This window comes from Marmota marmota, unplaced genomic scaffold (assembly GCF_001458135.2).
Source record: "Marmota marmota marmota unplaced genomic scaffold, marMar, whole genome shotgun sequence".
Taxonomy (NCBI): Eukaryota; Metazoa; Chordata; class Mammalia; order Rodentia; family Sciuridae; genus Marmota; species Marmota marmota.
Genome location: NW_026000016.1, coordinates 6,505,111 through 6,519,137, shown reverse-complemented (window position 1 = coordinate 6,519,137; position 14,027 = coordinate 6,505,111). Strand labels below are relative to the sequence as shown.

Genomic DNA, 14,027 nt, shown 5'->3' with positions numbered 1-14,027 from the left:
AAAGCAATGGGGCCACCTGAACTTGGACTATCAACTTCAGAACCATAGCCACGTAAATCTTAGTTCTTTCTTTTTGTGGTACTGGGGATTGAATCCAGGGCCTTGAGCAAGCAAGGCAAGTGTGCCACTACTGAGCTACATCTTGATCCCAATATCAGCGCTTTAGTAACTGCCTAAAGTATTTCATTTGAGTAATATAATGCTAACTAGTATAAATGGAAAACATTTGCAACCTCCAACTTGCAAAAAAAACATTGATTGGAATGTATTCCTCCAAAGGAAGTTCAGGCACTGGGAATACATGCAAATTAAAATTAAGGACACTCAAAACTGGAACAGCTATGATGGAAACACCAGGTGCTTCAGTATCAAGCAATACCATCTGATACTTTTCTTGTTCATGGCAGGAACTTAAGTGTCTAGATCTCACTTCAAGATTCAGAATGGAACTGATTATAAGCTAAATTATCAAAAATTAAAAAGAGAAATAAATTCTTAAAGGTGAAATAACGCCAAAGTATTTTTTTAAGTGTGTTAAACCATGTGAATTTTTGATCAAAATAGTCAATGCTATGTCCTTGTCCTCACCTTTAAGAAAAACAGGTATAGCATATTCAATTTCCTTTTGTACTATATGTAACTTTGAGGAGGCTCAATAAAGATTCTGACTTTATTTTGGATTTATATTCCTGGGATGACGTGTAAACTCTAAAGATATCACATCCAGGTTTCAAATAAAATGTTTCTCAATAGAATGTTAGGATTTTAAAACTTTGAACACAAATTATAATATTTAAAGCACATGAAGGCAGGTTATATTCCTAAATGTGACACAAAAATAGATGAGACTAGGTTATTAACAAATCAGGCTAGGTGAGCCTGGCACTTGAAGTAGGCCTATTGTTATAATGATTATAACCACCACTGACTGAAAGTCCAAAAACTCACTGTGTTCAATTTAAAGTCTTTTAATATGCAAAGCAGAAGGATAAAATTTATAGTTTTAGAGACCTCTAACAGGAAATACAAATGTTACAGCAGAGTAGTCTAAGATCTAGGTCTCAGCTGGATCTCCCTTGAAGCTAATGCCGCAGAAAATTAAACACAGCTATAGGTCTGTCACAGAGGGAACATGTGGTTTTAAAGAACTATCTCAGCTCATCCTTTGGGATTTTGATGGTTACTGTAACACTGGCAGCAATGCTTGGCTCACAAATAACCAAAAGATAGAGAATATTTTTCTCAATAGACAAGTGGTCAAAGATGTGAGTTTAAAACCAAAATTGTATTTTCAAATTTACCAACATGCAACTGGTACTATACACTAGAAAAATAAATACTATGCAGAGACCTAGAAGCCAAGGAGTTTTGAAAGAGGAAAGGGAGCAAAAAGGTAAAATGAAGAATCACTTTTTACTAAATAAGCAAACAAGTAAGAAGCTATTTAAAAGCAGCATGCAATTGGATTCCATGTTATTTGTTAGTCTATTGTGTGCATATCAACAGCAAACTTTTCCTCACCCTCAGTAAAACAGAGTAGGCATTTTCTGGAGATGTTATGTATATGAATTATCATTGGTAACCTCAGACATGATACTGAGAATGGAGCATCTTGACTTTTTGTATTCAAGCGCACATGGAACTAAGACAGGAGGTGGGCTGGTGGGAAAGGATGTGCAAAGTAACAGCATACAGAAGCACTCTTTATATCACATCTTCTACCTCAAAAATAATATGTCCAATTCTAGTTTTGCACTGATGGGAATATTCAATATTTTAAAGAGCTGTCTTTTAACAAAAAATTAAAAATAACTTAATTTTATTTGATTTTCACCTGAAAAATGATAAATTTGAGCAATCCAAGTATGAGGAAAAGAGCAATATCACAAAACCAAATATAATAAATGCCCCTGATTCTGTTCTGCTATGATAAAAAAATGCCCTGAAAATGCATCAAAATATTCATTTGCAAGCACACTTCTCTTTTAGCTAGACCTGAGGTTCTCACAAAAATGAGCCATGAAATCAACAAAGAAGCTTTAAGGAAATGTGGACACATTTCCTAAACTGGGTAATGGAATCTGTTCGTGTGTGTGTGTGTGTGTGTGTGTGTGTGTGTGTTTGTTTCCCTATCTTAAAAATCCATAGGTAATTCTAATGCACATTCAAATACAGCCATCAAGCTATTTAGTAAGAAAGAAGGTTCTGAAACAGAAATAGTACTGGTTCCTGCTTTGTTTTCTTCACACACATCTCTGAAGCCCCACCTCCAAAATGTTAGAACTTCTAATAATGCTTTATACTTCATAAGTACTTTCTATTTTATTATTCATGAATTTATATGAAATAATTATCAATGACTTTTTTAAAATGTTCATCTCCTTGATCAAATAAGTCTACTCCAAGAATCTAGTCTAAGAACATAGAGATGTCAACAGAAATTGATATATATATATAAGGATATCCTCTGAAGGGCACTTCTAAAGGTTACTTGTAAGAGCAAACAAAATTGGCAAAAATATAAATGTCAAACAAAAGAAAACCCACCAAATAAAGTTAATAAACATCAACTATAAAAAGCTCAGTACATGATAGAATACTATTCAAGCTACCAATTTTTATGAGACATAGGAAAATTCTCTCAAAAAAAATAGGAAAATAAGCTGAAAGTCTAACCATATTGCTGGGTAATTCCTCATTGGCAGTTAAAGACTGCAAATATCTGTGTGGACTTACAGGGCTGTGTACCACAGAAGTGCTGAAGTTAGGACATCATAATGCCAACACCAGTCTTCTTCAAGATTTTGAATGACATATTTGCTTCTCTTTACCTTTCATTACTTGGTAAACAAAAAGTGCAAATTTTATTATTACCAGAAAGAAAATTCACTGGGGAACCTTAAATGTACTATAAGAAATGTTTATAAAAATGATTTTCTAGTCCAGAACACGTGTCTAACATGTGTGAGGCTACTGTGTTCAATCCCCAGCAGCACCAATTATTTTTTCTAAATGTAGAGCCCACGTTTCTAATAGAAAGGAAAGAAAAGATGACAGAGATGTAATTAAGAAAGCATCTCTTCCAAGAGGGTGCAGGTATCAGGAGATATTGGAAAGACACCAAATACACCAAGCAACTAAAGCAAACAAAAATAATAAACCTGGGATAATAGAAGTATTCCAAGTTCTCTCATTGAGAAATTGGAAAAAGGAAAAAAAAAAAAAAGAAGCTAGTAATGCCAATGCAATATGTTTTCTTTCTTCCTCTTTCCTTAATCAGGTAAGAATCTCTCTTGGAAAGTTGTCAACACAGTTTTTATGCTAAATCAACTTAGGTTTATTTTTTTTTAAAGGAAGAGGATATGTAATTTACAAAAGCAACATCTGTCATTATTTAGGGGAAAGAAACAATGGCTTGTGACAAATGATCAGTAAAAATAATACACAGTCTTTATCCTTGGAACTTCCCGGTGAGCTGGTTCTGCTAAGTGCCTCATTATGTCTTTTTTGATGGGACAAATCAAAGGCTCCTCCACACTCGATTTGGCCTCTTCAGTCACTGTGACACTGACTAAGGAAGACCAAAAAGGTGACAAAATGGTTCAAGTATTCACAGTGAATAAAATAATAAATCTTGGGCTGGGGCTCAGTGGTACAGCACTTACCTAGCATGTGTGAAGCACTGGGTTCAATTTTCAGCACCACATATAAATAAATTAATAAATAAAATAAAAGGTCTGTCTACAATTAAAAAAAAATACTAAACTTTGTTTCCAAAGATGAAATATTAAGCACACATAAAATTTCAAATGAAAATACAGCTTTCCAGCAAGATATTTTCCACAAAATGAAAGGAAACAGCAATGAGCAATGGAAAAGGTAGTCCACCCCAAAATACTGGAAACAGGAATGAGCAAATATCCCAGAGAACGTTAAGGATAGCAAACTACCTGGACTCTATATCTTGCCCCCACATAAAAGCATGAGAAAGTTTATCAAATCCACAAGCCCATAGAACCCTTAGCCTCTCCAAGCTTGCAGCAGGCTTAGCATCATCCATCATCAAAGTGTGTTTATATCGCCTTTCAATTTTTTTAGTGAAGTAAAATATTGTCACTGTTTCAACTAGAAAGATTCTACTTCTCATTTTGTGGGGTGGAGTCACAGGAGGTTAGACACAATAGTTGCTCAAACATATCAGAATGGAACATTCCTGCTCACGAATAAGAAATTTTATTAGATGGGTGCATTGTTCTGGAATTATCTGTTGTGCTTACACAATGTGGAAACCACATAACAATGTAGACGAGTTCTACATTGAACATTTGAGAATGTTCACTGATTTTAACCATTAAGGATCAACAAATCACAAGACTATAAACATTTAACTAATTTATGTGTATGAAAACCTAAACTACTACCAATTGACGAGAATTTATAACATCTTCAAATTACCCAGCGTAAGTAAGCTCTCGTGGACTCTAAGAAATAAATATACTTAATGCTTTGTGCCTAATCAGCAAGTATGCTTTCCTCCAACCTCCTTTCTGAATATTAAGAAGATAGAAAGTCTTTTTATAACTGAAAATAAGTGTTATGGTTTGGATACGAAGTGTTCCCTAAAGACGCCTGTGTTGAAGGCTTGGTCCCCAGTGCAACAGTGTTCAGAGGCAGGGCTCTTGGGAGGTGATTAGAAGATGAGGACTCTGACCTCATCAGTGGATTAATCCAGTAATAGAATAATAATTTGACAGCATTATTTGGAGGTAGTGGAAACTGCAGGAGGTAGAGCCTACTTGGAGAAAATAGATCATGGAGGACATTCCTTGGAAGAATATATCTTTTCGCTATGCCCATCCCCTTCTCCTCTTTCTCAATCTCCCTCTCTCTCACATACAGACACACAAAATTCACTGACATTAATACTGCTTGTTGCTGGGGTTTGTAGTCATCGATAATTTCATTTGGTTCATCTTGACTACTTCCCAGTGTTTTACAATGACAGACTCACATTACTTAAAGCACAATCAGTGAGGTGGATGTAGATAATTGAAAGTGAGCATCTAAACCCTTTTCTCACTTTCCTCTGCTCAGAAGCTGGAAGGCAAAGCTCTATCTTTAGACTTTCCTGCAAGTGAGGGTCTGGACACAAACTGCACTCTACCTCCTCAGATTCTGAAGCATGAGATTTAATGGCAGTCATAAAAAGAAAGTTTCTTGGATAGCAGCTTTTCTAGGTCCAGTCTCCAGTTTTCCAAGTAAGAAAAGGCAATGTTAGCACACCTGGAAACAACATGCAGACCAGAGGAGGGCTGAAGCCCTGCCTCTTCATAGAGGCAAGTCAAAAGTGCATTAATCCAGTTTTCAAAGTTCTTCAGGCCCAGCCTGAGTCATTGTCTGTGATCTGTCCAGTGTTTTGTCAAAAAAAAAAAAAATTGTAAGTATTAATTCCATGCATGATCAAAATGTTTTATGTTAAAAATTGGTCTGCACTTGTACACTATTGGTGGTATTGTAAATTAGCACAACCACTACAAAAGTCAATATGGAGATTTCTCAAAGGACTAGGTATGGAACCACCATATGACATAGCTGTATCACAAATATGAAGCAACAAATCCCATTATTATGTTCAACTATCATGCATCAATTTAAAAAAAAAATGTGGGAAGTGGAAAAAATCGGTCTGTTTGCTGTAACTGAAACTGCTCAGATATCAAAGATGTTGAATGAAAAAATAAATAAAACCATATTTACTATAATGTCATCAGAGCTGCATCCTTCAACTCATGGAAACAATATTGAAATTAATTTTTTAATACTGCAAACTTGACTTGTTTGTACATTTGTGAATCCCATGTAAATTGGATCTATTCTAAACAAAAATTAGTATTATGAAACCAATTCACAAACTGGATTCCCCTTCTTTGGATAGTCAACTGCATGACACAGTCAGCTAAAATTTCAAGCTCATCTTAAAAAGAAAACAATTCAAAGTGGATCCTCAGAATCTATAAGAACAAAATATTTTGGGAGATTGACCTTAACAGTAAAATCCCTAACACAAAAAATCAGAAACTAAAGTACACATTATTTTTCCTAGAACATTCTTCTCAGTTTCAACTTATATATTCCAGGTGTTTTCTCTTTTCTTTTTTCTTTCTTTTTTTTTTTTTTACTTGAACTAATAGAAAAGAGTCTGTTGAAATACAAAAGAAAATTGAAGGAAATATTTAATAGGTATTTTTACACAGATGTAAAGGATAAATGAAGCAAATCTCAAACTATATCCATTTTGATATTAATGTGATTAATATGATTTCCATATTTCTCACTACTATGTTAAATTACCGACAACATTGAAAAATATTTATTAAATCACTCAACAGATGTTCATGGAGCATCCATTCAAGAGATTCAGCAGTGAAGACAATAAACCTCTTAAACCTCACTGGGTAAACAAAAAGGCCACAGACATGCTTCTGTAGGAATGAAAAATAAACTTTTAATAGTAGACCACAGGGCTGGGGTTGTTGCTCACTGGTAGAGCGCTTTCCTTACATGCGTGAGGCACTAGGTTCAATTTTCAGCACCACAAAAAAAATAAGTAACTAAAATAAAGATTTGTGTCCATCTACAACTAAAAAAATATTTTTTTAAAAAAAAGTAGACCGCATAGACTAAAGTATATTTATTTGGACTAAATAAATTAGGTCAAAGACTCAAATAAATTAGGTCAAGGAAGCAAATTACATTGACTGGACAGCTCACTTCCATCTAAAAGGGATATGGGGAAAAATGATCGATTCAGAATAAAGTACCATGAAGTCCACTTTCATCCTTAAAGTCCATAATGCTATAACTGTTTTAATGTACCTTATGAGCCAAGGTGAATATTTCCTTATATGTGTCTAAAATGTCCTTGTAAGGACAAACTTATAAAAAACAAATAAAGGAGCCACCTATGAAGAGAAATGGGGGTGACCAAAGGCAAAAAGAGGAAAAGGACTTTACATGGTACACATTTCATGCTGAAATTTTTCCTTTTTCTATTCTTTAATTTTTATTTATTTTATATTATTTGGTACTGGGGATTGAACTCAGGGACACTTAACCAATGAGCTATATCCCTAACACCCCATCCCATCCCACCTCACCCCACTGCCTTTTTTCCCCCTTTTCAGACAGGAACTTGCTAAGTTGTTGAGGCTGGCCTTGAACTTGCATTCTTCCTGCCTCCGTCTCCCCAGAAGCTGGGATTACAGGTATGCACCAAAGCACCCAGCCAAACTTTTCCTTTTTAACCATAAGAACACAATATCAAGGCAAAATACAGATACAAAGCTGGGGATGTAGCTCACTGGGAGAGCACTATCCTAAATAAAAAGTATATACTACACCTATCACTGAATTTTATCAGAAAATTCAAGCACGATACAAAATAGGTTGTCTGAACTTTGATGTGAAAGTCAATAATATAACCACAAATGGGCAGAGCAAGCAAGCCCTAGGAGCAAAAAGTCTACCCACAGGACACTTATCATGGAGACCAAGAAGACAAGAGATGCAAAGGTGACAGCAAAAAAGGAAGAGGTGGTTACCTTCCTGTCACAGGCTTTGGGACTACCAGCAGTGTTCTGCTTGAGGAAGCCAGCTGTTGTTGACCAGCGAGTAGGGTTTTTCCTTGAGGGCTCTTCAGAAGAAAAATTATTATCACTGACAGAAGTTGAGAGGCCAATTAAAGCTGGGTCACTGCTTCGTCGGACATGAAGAGGCATATCTAACAACACAAATAAAAAAAAGCATTATGATTAAAATGTGGATGCTGATGTCTAAAACTGTATGTTAGGATAAAGGTAATTAAATCTCAAAGATTGAAGAATAGAAGGTGGCTTCTTAAATAGCTCAGAATGCTAAATACAAATTCCACTGGTTCCTTTATTTTATTGATTTCTTTTATTTTTTTGGTACCAGGGATTAAACCACTGAGCCAAAACCCCAACCCTTTTTAGGAGTCTTGCTAAATTCTTAGGGTCTCACTAAGTTGCTCAGGCTGGCTTTGAACTTGCAGTCCTCCTGCCTCAGCCTCCTGAGTCACCACACCCGGCTCCCTTGTTCCTATAAAACAGCTTATGGTGAAGGAATTGTGATACGGAGGCGGCTCTGAGATCTGCCAGAACTTGTACCTGGGCTTCTCCATCACTATCTGTGTGGCAGTTGGTAGGATACCCCGCTCTCCTCTGCTTCTCATCTCTCTTTACTGTACTGATAATGAAACACTATACTTTATCCTAAAGGTACTTCAAGGACTAAATGAGGTAACAGTGCCTGCATACCCAATAGAGAGGACCAACAATGATTATTGTTTTTATATATTTCTAAATAACATATTATATAAATTATTTAAAAAAAAACAAATCTAGGCAACTAAACAAATTGCATATAACCTACTTGTATCTCCTAAATAAAAATTACAAAATCTAGACAATATTTAGCTATTCTATTGAAGAATTCTGTTGAATAAAATGCTTTCTTTTTTTTTAATAGCATAGTATCAGACAGTATACAACACTGTAAACATACTTATTTACATAGTACTTTCAGGATTTTGTTTATCTTAAGGTAAACATGCAGGAAGTGTTTTCTACTGCTAACATACACAGTTACATGAAAGATAGTATGTGAGCAACTGTATTCACATACAAGAGTTCACTTGCAACTGCTATAACAAAATCTATAACAAATTCAGGCAAACATGTATTAGTAGCTCTGAGAAAATCTTGGCAGATAGGATCACCGATAGAGCAGAGCAGGAACAGAACTACAAACAGGAGAGAGAAGAAGAAAGCGAATGAGTCTGATGCAGGTAGAATCAGAGCCAAAAGTCCTATTTGTCATCTGAGTGAAATCACTCAAAAACATAATAAACATAAGACACAAAATTCACATTAAATTATGTTTCATCTATATCCAAAAAATGAAATACAAGTCCAGTATTTATTTTTTAAAAATGAATTAACAAAATAGTTTTAACGACAAAGCAGTAAGCTCATCATTTACTCTATGAGAAAACATTTTGGAAACATTGATGTGGACACAAACAATGGTGTGGACAAAAAGATCCTTGAAGATCAGACTATATATATATATATACTTGTAGGTTACATTTCAGCCACTGTAAATCCAACAATGTCCAAATTAGAAATGATCAGAAAAAAACAGAAGCTATTTAAGAAGCCACCTTCTATTCTTCAATCTTTGAGATTTAATTACCTTCATCCTAACATACAGTTTTAGACATTAGCATCCACATTTTAAACATTTAACATTTGCTTCTACATCAAGAGGATTTGATAAAAATATAGACTAAGCAACATTACCAGAAGAAAAAAATGCATCTCACTGAATTAAAAATTATTGGTGGTTATCTTAATGTACTAGGAGAAATACACACATGAAAATTATAGAGGAAAGTTTTGGGGTTTTAAGTATGTCTGACCTATGACAGCCACCACTGCTTATAATTTGCACCAAATTACATACATACACCAATAAGAACTATATAGTCACTCTCAAAAAAAAATTCACAATCATATGATCTAAGAATCTGGGTGTGTTAATATTACAATACTCTTACAAGGAAAGTTCTCTGCTAGGAGGAAACAAAAATTATTCCCAGGATCACCAAATGAAATGTATAAGCTAAAAAGTAATCAAACAGGGCAGAGGACTAAAATATTCTGAATAATCACAATAGGGTCTTACTTAGCTATGCGCTCTGTTGTTTTCTAGTTATAGGGTTGTTATTCAGTTATTAAGCAACTCAGTACACTACTCTCCCTCCCCTTCCCCTTTCTTCTTTACTTCTGGAGTTTATGCCTAAAAGATGCACTATCAATTCACAAGAAAAGGCTTTTAAAAATGATAAAGAGAGAAATGCAAATCAAAACCACTCTAAGATTTCATCTCACTCCAGTCAGAATGGCAGCCATTATGCATACAAACAACAATAAGTGTTGACAAGGATGTGGGGGGAAAAGGTACACTCATAAACTGCTGGTGGGACTGCAAATTAGTGCAGCCAATTTGGAAAGCAGTATGGAGATTCCTTGGAAAACTGGGAATGGAACCACGATTTGACCCAGCTGTCCCTCTCCTCAGACTATACCCAAAGGACTTAAAAACAGCATACTACAGGGACACAGCCACATCAATGTTTACAGCAGCACAATTCACAATAGCTAAATTCTAGAACCAACCTAGATGCTCTTCAGTAGATGATTGGATTAAAGAAAGTTGCATATAAACACAATGGAATATTATTCAGCAATAAAAGAGAATAAAATCATGGCATTTGCAGGTAAATGAATGGAGTTAGAGTTAGAGAAGATAATGCTAAGTGAAGTTCGCCAATCCCATAAAACCAAATGCTGAATGTTTTCTTTGATATAAGGAGATTGATTCATAGTGGGATAGGGAGCAGGAGCATGGGAGGAATAGACAAACACTAGATAGGGCAGAGGGGTGGGAGGGGAAGGGAAGGGGTGTGGGGTAATTAATGATGGTGGAATGTGATGACCATTACTATACAAAGTACATGTATGAAGACACGAATTGGTGTGAATACACTATGTATACAACCAGAGATATAAAAAATTGTGCTGTACATATGTAATAAGAATTATAATGCATTCTGCTGTTATATATAAATTATAAAAATTTACATAAAAAATGATACAGAGAACACTGGTTGCAGTAGTGCATACCTGTTATCCCAGTGACTAGGAGGCTGAGGCAGGAGTATCACAAGTTCAAAGCCAGCCTCAGCAACTTAGAAAGTCCCTGCCTCAAAAAAAAAAAAAAAAGAAAGAAAAGAAAAGAAAAAGAAAAAAAAATTTTAAAGGGACTGGGGATGTAGCTCAGTGGTTAAGCACCCCTGGGTTCAATCCCCAATATCAAAAAAGAATTTTTTAAAAAAAGGTACAGACATAAGGACCACATAAAAATACATTCCAACCCCAAAATAAATTGAGGGGTTATACAATTTCATTGAACTTGGCCACAATAAAACAGCTTATTCCACTTGTGTCCATAAATGTCTTTAGGAGAATACATTGCATACATGATTTCAATTAGATGAATAATGAGGACCATCTCATCCTCTAAGCAGGCATGAATTCTGTGTTAATCTGTTAATATGAAATAGGCAAAAATAATTCTTATGTCTTTCCCTTTATAAATTTGTAACTTTCAAAAAAAATGTGGCTTGGGGAAAGAGGGGGTCTCAGAAAGGAGGGAAGTTATAACAGAGGCAGCAGACCCTATGGGCTATTTCTGCCAGGTGGATGATGGGGCACAGTGCCAGGGCGGCATTTACATAAACTGCAATGGGAAGGATGCCCCAGGAGATATTCAATTATGCAGTCCTTTCTTTGAGTGCTTCATGCATTAAACCATGTTTTCATTTCAGTGAAACTGTTAAAAAAATTAATAAGAATATAGTCTGGGTCTTTTCTTTGCACTGTCTTGTAACTGACACTCCTGTGCAATTTCAGGACCCACTCTTAGGTTTGTTTCCACTGTCAAATTCAGGAAGGTATCCTAGATTGATTGCCAAGCTGATGAGAAAAGGACAGGACTCAATGAAAGAAGTAAACAGTGTGTTCTTTCCAGAGGAATGCCAAGAAACATCATAATGACGCTGGCACCTGGGGCTGCAAGAACTGAGTCATAAGCAGCCTAAGCCACTACACACAAAAAGACCCCAATGTTATGTTAAGTGAAAGAAACTAGGAACAGAAAGAGAAATGGCACAGGATCTCACTGATAGGTGGAAGCTAAGTAAGCCAGTCTCACTGAGGCAGAAAACAGAATAATGGGTACCAGAGTCTGGGCCTGCAAATAGCCTTGGGGACATAGGGAGGCAGTGGCCCATGGCGGTAAGACACACTAGGGAAAGGCTGGTGAATGGGAAGAAAAGGAAGGGGGAAAGGGAGTAAAAAACATGGTGGAATGAGATGGACATCATTACCCTAAGTACATGTATGAAGGCATGAATGTTGTGAATATACTGTATATACAACCAGAGGAATGAAAAATTGGGCTCTATATGTGTAATATAAATTGTAATGCATTCTGCTGTCATATAACAAATTGCAAAAAAAAATTTTAAAAAAAGAATACTGTTACATAAAAGGAATAAGTTCTACTGTTTGATAATATAGTAAGGTAGTTACAATTTATAATAATTCATTATACATTCATAATAGCTAGAAGAAAGGATTTTGAACATTCTCAATACAAAGAACAACACCACCATATTAGAACCAATTACCTGGAGGGATTTCAACTTTTTAAAAAAATTTTATTTAAATGAGTTTTCTGCATTAGTCACAATGGAAAAAATATGTGATTAGCTTCACAGATAAGTAAGCTGGGGCTCAAAAAAAAAATGATCTCAGTGGCCCAGGGTCACAGAACAATTTTCCTAGCCAATATTCCAGGCTCCTGAGTCACTGTTCAGTCACAATACCAATCAAGAAGTTATTTCTATTATTCTGCAATGTATTAGAAAACAAAATTTGTAACTACCTATGAAGTAAATGCAAGTCTAGATTTTACAGTTGGAAAAAATTTTGTAGTTTTCAAAGTATAATTTCATGCACTGATTCAACTCAGTACCATTTCATCTTGAGGAGTTGAAGAAATAGTACATTAACTACATAAATAGATTGTCAGATAATGTAAAATAATAAAGCATGCCCCAAAAATAACAGATCTAGATTAATGATTCTCAAACTTTTATCTCAGGACCTTTACGTACTGTAAACATTGAAGACCTCAAAAAGGTTTTGACTATGTAAGTTACAGCTAGTGGTATTGATCATTTTGTAAATAAAAATGAGAAAAATTGAGTATTTATTTATTCACTCATTTTAAAGTAACAATTATAAACCCATTACATACTAACATAAACAACACGAGTTTATGAAAACTATTTTACAAAACAAAGGCATATTTAATGGGGAGTATGCCACTGTTCTGCATTTTGGTTAATAGAAGACATCTGGAATCTTGTATCTGCTTTCACATTCAATCTACTGCAGTATGGTACATCAGTAAAAATATAATTCACAAATATGTAGAAGAGGGAATAGTAATTTTAATACCTTTATATAATCATAGATATTCTTTGATATGAAAATGACAAAGAATAGTTTCTTAGAGGTCAGCTGCAATATGTATATGACCTTTTTGACATTAAAATCTACTTACCTGTCTCACACACTAACTGGATCATTTACTCATGAAAAATTCTGCAACATTATACATTTGGAAAATATTACGCATTGAGTTATGCCAATCTTCTAAATGTTGATATATTTATTTATACCAGAAAATCACAAATGCTAATATCTCTATCCCAATCTCATCATAAGAGTGTTATGGGAAACTGTCACGCTCACAATGAAATACAGGTTTCCAAAATCTACTTTTCACTAGAAAGTTCTAATTTTATCTTTGGAAACAAAGAATGTTATTTGTTTCCCTTGTTCAACAGGCTCATGTCATTCATTTTCTAGAAATCTTCTGCCAGACCCTCTGTGCCTGAATAACCAGTTTTTCTGTCTTCCTTTCAAACAAGGCTCAGTACCAAAAAAAAAAAAAAAGTATTTCATGAGAAAAAAGCTACTCAAAATGCAACACAAACCAGCACAATAAATTCTTCAGGACAACTCCTGATCTTGCACAAGCTGCAGAAGTACTGGATGCCTACTTCCCACTTCATAACATAAAAGGCTAAAAACCTGTGTACTCCAGGCTCATGTGGAAAACCATTTCTGTTTTTTCATCAAGAACACTGAATGGACATTTTTTCTTTGTTAAACTGTGAGTATTGGGGGCGTGAATATTACATTTGCTACCACTGTCTTTATTGGTACCAAGTAGCCTGCAATTTACCACTCAGAGTCTGGGTAACACTGGTGCAGATATGAACCCAATCAATAACACAGAGAGGTTCTCTC

General features: G+C 35.1%; 1 protein-coding gene across 26 annotated transcripts in view; it reads right to left on the bottom strand.

Moving 5' to 3' along the window:
- Positions 1 to 14,027, bottom strand: part of Pard3 (par-3 family cell polarity regulator) — a 626,126-nt gene that overhangs the window by 348,158 nt on the left and 263,941 nt on the right. For all 26 annotated transcript variants that reach the window (XM_048809090.1, XM_015483461.2, XM_015483455.2 and 23 more), the window contains one exon: positions 7,602 to 7,780. In XM_048809090.1, the coding sequence (XP_048665047.1) occupies positions 7,602 to 7,780 (179 nt within the window). The remainder of the gene's footprint in view (positions 1 to 7,601; positions 7,781 to 14,027) is intronic.